The 4,105-nt window shown below is 38.9% G+C and overlaps 1 protein-coding gene across 2 annotated transcripts in view; it reads right to left on the bottom strand.

Moving 5' to 3' along the window:
* Nucleotides 1–4,105, bottom strand: part of REPS2 (RALBP1 associated Eps domain containing 2) — a 213,224-nt gene that overhangs the window by 137,847 nt on the left and 71,272 nt on the right. For both annotated transcript variants that reach the window (XM_012656630.1, XM_012656629.1), the window contains one exon: nucleotides 1,630–1,778. In XM_012656630.1, coding sequence (XP_012512084.1) covers nucleotides 1,630–1,758 — 129 coding nt within the window. In that variant the 5' untranslated portion in view covers nucleotides 1,759–1,778. The remainder of the gene's footprint in view (nucleotides 1–1,629; nucleotides 1,779–4,105) is intronic.

Below are 4,105 nucleotides of genomic sequence, written 5' to 3'. Positions count from 1 at the left end.
ATGAGGCATGTCTGAACTCCCTCCTGGTGGCAGGCAATTTAGTTTTAGGATATTCCTTTGGCCATGAGGGGGTCCATTCAGTCAGCCAGTGGGGGGTGAGTCTCAAGATTTTACTTTAGTTCACACAACCTTACCTGCTGCTGGGTCTCCTATTTTTAAACACTACCAGTAGACTGGTAACTTTGGAGGACCCAACTAACAAGGAAACAGTGTTTTTAGCAAAATAGAGACTATATGGGCTCCCTTAGTCTAAAGAGAAATATGTAATCTGAGATACTGATCAAATACTCTTCGTCAAGAAAAATGAAAATATATTTGCTCTGAAGAGTGAGATCACACACATAGATTGGGTTGGCCTAGCATAAACTCAGCCTAAAGTGAAAGGATGTGTCCTCATTCACACAGCCAGGGACTGGGCCTAGAAATTTCCCAAGGCATCAACCACCACGGGACAGCGGATCCTCATGCATCTCCAAATGCTGATAGGAAAACATGCCAAAGAATACTGACTGAAAATTCCTATAACCTCCCCTTTTTAATATATCCCTAAAGAACTGGCTTAAAATGAGTCAGAATTATGAAAGCAACAGCACATGGAATTGTTTAACAGGATGTGCTATACCTCCCTTAACTATAAATATGAAACTTCTAAAGCAACACCTCATATATCCAGCATCATCAGGGTGAGGTATATAAGTTAGTTTTCCAACATAATCCTCTCCTATTCATTGCATTTTAAAAATATTTTGATTTAGTTCTTCTTAAAATACAACAAATGTGTATCTTATAGAAGTCACTGTGTCAAATATAATTTGACTTCTCTGCAGTATCTTTATTAGAAGTAAGAGCTGTACCTGGATATCTTCAGGGGTTACTAATGTGTAGACCTCTTCCTGATAGGCCCATTCTTCCAGGATTTTACACTTTTGTCTCTACCAATTACCATCTGACTACTGTAATTAGTAGTCTAATTTTAAAAACCCACCCTCCCTATTCTGGTTCCAAACCTGCTAAATGGGTAATGGCAGCATTTCCCAAGATGGCATTCCAAATATGTTCCCCAAGAAAGGATTCCCCAGGGAAAGAAGTTTACAAAACACAGATCTCTGGGTCCCCTGCTACAGAACTTCTCAGGGCCTTTACTGTGCTAATGTGCTCTATGAATTTCAAAGACTGAGGATTTAGTCTCTCCCCCAATAATGGGATATGAAGCAGCATTCTTCAAACATATTTAACCAGAGAAATCTTTTCTCCAGACTTCTTTTTGGAGGAGAGGACCTATTAAAAATTCCCAGAAGTTACATTTCAAAGAACCAATTTAGAAAACCACTGACCTAGAGAAATCAAATAAGTACATTAAATCAGCAGCTTTTTAGACATGATCCTACTTTAAAGCAAGCTCCAAAGGGCCCGTGGGTGGCTCGTGGTAATTCCTATACATAGAGACTATACATTCCTATACATCAGCCCCCTTTTCCTGCTAAGAGGAAACTTTACTGGCTCACTACCAAGTCTGTAATTGTGTTTCAGATGGTGAGATTTGCTGGAAGCTTAACAGCAGATATGAGGCCCTGCTACATAAGGTTTCATGGTCAGAATCAAATGAGCATGCCTGATCAGACTGTTTACCTGTTTATCCTCATCGTCCATTCTTTTGAAGGAATTTTTTTCCGTGGTTAAATATGGAATCTGAACCTTAGTTCCATGCAGCTCAGCTGGGTTTCCAAATCGTATCTCACCATCATTCTTTGACATCATAAAGCGAGGCAGAGGCAATTCTTTAGGACCAGAAATCAGAGAGGCTCAAGTGAGATTTTATTTAAAAACTGCAAAAAGGGGAACTCAATGGCCAAAAGATGAATCATTTTTGAGGAAAAATTCCAGAGTACTAAATATAGATTAAATTTTGATTTAGACACAATGAGGACTCCTATAATAATGTCATGATAGAAAAATGCTACAGTTTAACCAAGGTATTCTGGCTTAACATTTTTCAGTGTTGCCAAATCATTGCAGAACAAATTGAGGTTTGAGACTGATCTCTCACTTTATCCTTTAGTCCAACAACCAAGGAAAAGGATGTGACATTGTATAAATATAATAACAAGTGACAAATGGTAGCAGGTAAAATTTACATAGCACTTAAACATGCCAGGCACAGCATTAAGGATCAAATCAACTCATTTAATCCTCACAACTCTGTAAGGTAAAACTATCATTATGCTCCCTTTACAGCTGTGGAGACAGACATGAAGGAGCTAAGTAACGTCTCCAATATCACACAGCTCATCTGTGGCAGAGCCAGGGTTCGAACCCAGGCAAGCTGGTTCTTGACCAGTGCCCTACAGAAAGGTCCTTCATTCCCGGGGCAAACTTACCGGGTAGAAGTTTCTCATCCTATATATATTTTAAGGGATTTTCAAACTCAATCTATAGTTGTCTTTTCATAATGGAATAAGGAAAATGATACCAAGTCAGAGCAATCAATCTAATGCTCAGCCAAATTCTACTGTCAAAACCATTCGCCACTCACACTGATGCAAAGAGCTGAAATGCAACAGTCTGGTATATTTACTTATCTTTCAAATTTCTGACAAAACTATCTTGAAAATGGAAATGATGCTTTGGCACCCCTCTAGTCTTGAAAATGGAAATGATGCTTTGGCACCCTTCTAGTTCTCAGCACAGCAAATCACACACAATCATATAGCATAAAGACCTACAAAAATGAGGACAATATTATGGATTATGCATAATAATTTGCATCTGTATCCATTGTTCAGGATAATACTCATCAGTGTGCCCTTGTGCTTCCATCAACTCTCTATTCCAAAAACACAGCTGCACTTCCAATGATTGATGCTATGCTAAAGCCAGAAAACATCTTAGCAACAGCAAGGAAGTATCTGAGCTCCATAGGCAAAGAAGGTCCCTGGTTCTCTAATATCCACATCATGTTTATTTTTAGTTGCTATGTCCACATCTGATTCAAAGAAGCAGGAAATATGACAAATCTCTGCGTGATCAATCAGCCAAAGGCCTAAGAGACATAAATAGAGTAACCAATCTGGAAAATTATACCAAGACTCCACTCTAAAGAGAGAATGGCCACCATTTTTAATTTTTTAATGTTTCCCAACCTCAGGCAGCTCTCCAGCACTCAAAGCAGGAATGGGCTTCAAATGCAAAAAGGCAAGAGAAGAAACTCTAGATTCTCAGTAAATCAAATATAAGCTAATCCTATGGTTCTGTTCTGAGGAAGATATTTGTTTCAGCTCAGTCTGCAAAAAGGATCTAAAGAGATGGAACAAGATCACATAAAATAATTTGTACCCTGATCTGCCCACTAGAGGATGACTGTCTTGAGAGAGAAAAGAAAGAAATGCTCAGTATTTATAAGCTCCCTGGCCAGTGTTCCACTGGCATTCGACAGATAACTCCAGGGAACAATGAAATACAATCATGATATTATGAATATCAGTTATTATACTAGGACTTCAATCAGGCTCCCAGATACCCTTTAGAATATTGTCACTTCATACATTCTTCCCCCTTGGCTATGGCATTTCTCCAGAACTATTCCTCTAGGAAACCACCTCTCTCCCCCAGACAGCCACCAAACAGCAAAAGACAAATATAGCTGAATTTCTCTTATACTTTCTTTGGTCATGTGGTTTTAAACAACTCTCACTTACAGAATTGAAACCATATATAAAAATATTCTTATCATTGAAAATTTTCATAAAGGTGCCATTTCCCTTAAGCTGCTACAAGCTTTTTAAAAGCAAAATGTAAAAGTAGTTTGTAAATTTTTAGTCTGAATGTTTTTCCTATTCATATGTATACCAAATTTGATAGTGAAACTTTATTAGAAAATTAATCAATAAAGTACCTGCTATACCTGCGATCCCCAACCCTTGGGCCACGCATCACCACCTGAGCTCTGCTCTTCCCCTTCCTACTCCACCCCCCACTGTGGAAAAATTGTCTTCCATGAAAATTAGGAATTGGGTCACACAGCAAGAGCTTCATCTGTATTTATAGCTGCTCCCCATTGCTCACATCATTGCCTGAGCTCTGCCTCCACCCCTCTCCCCTCCCCCCC

Source organism: Propithecus coquereli, unplaced genomic scaffold (genome assembly GCF_000956105.1).
Source record: "Propithecus coquereli isolate 6110/MARCELLA unplaced genomic scaffold, Pcoq_1.0 Scaffold513, whole genome shotgun sequence".
Classification (NCBI taxonomy): Eukaryota; Metazoa; Chordata; class Mammalia; order Primates; family Indriidae; genus Propithecus; species Propithecus coquereli.
This window is presented reverse-complemented; position numbering and strand designations above follow the sequence as displayed.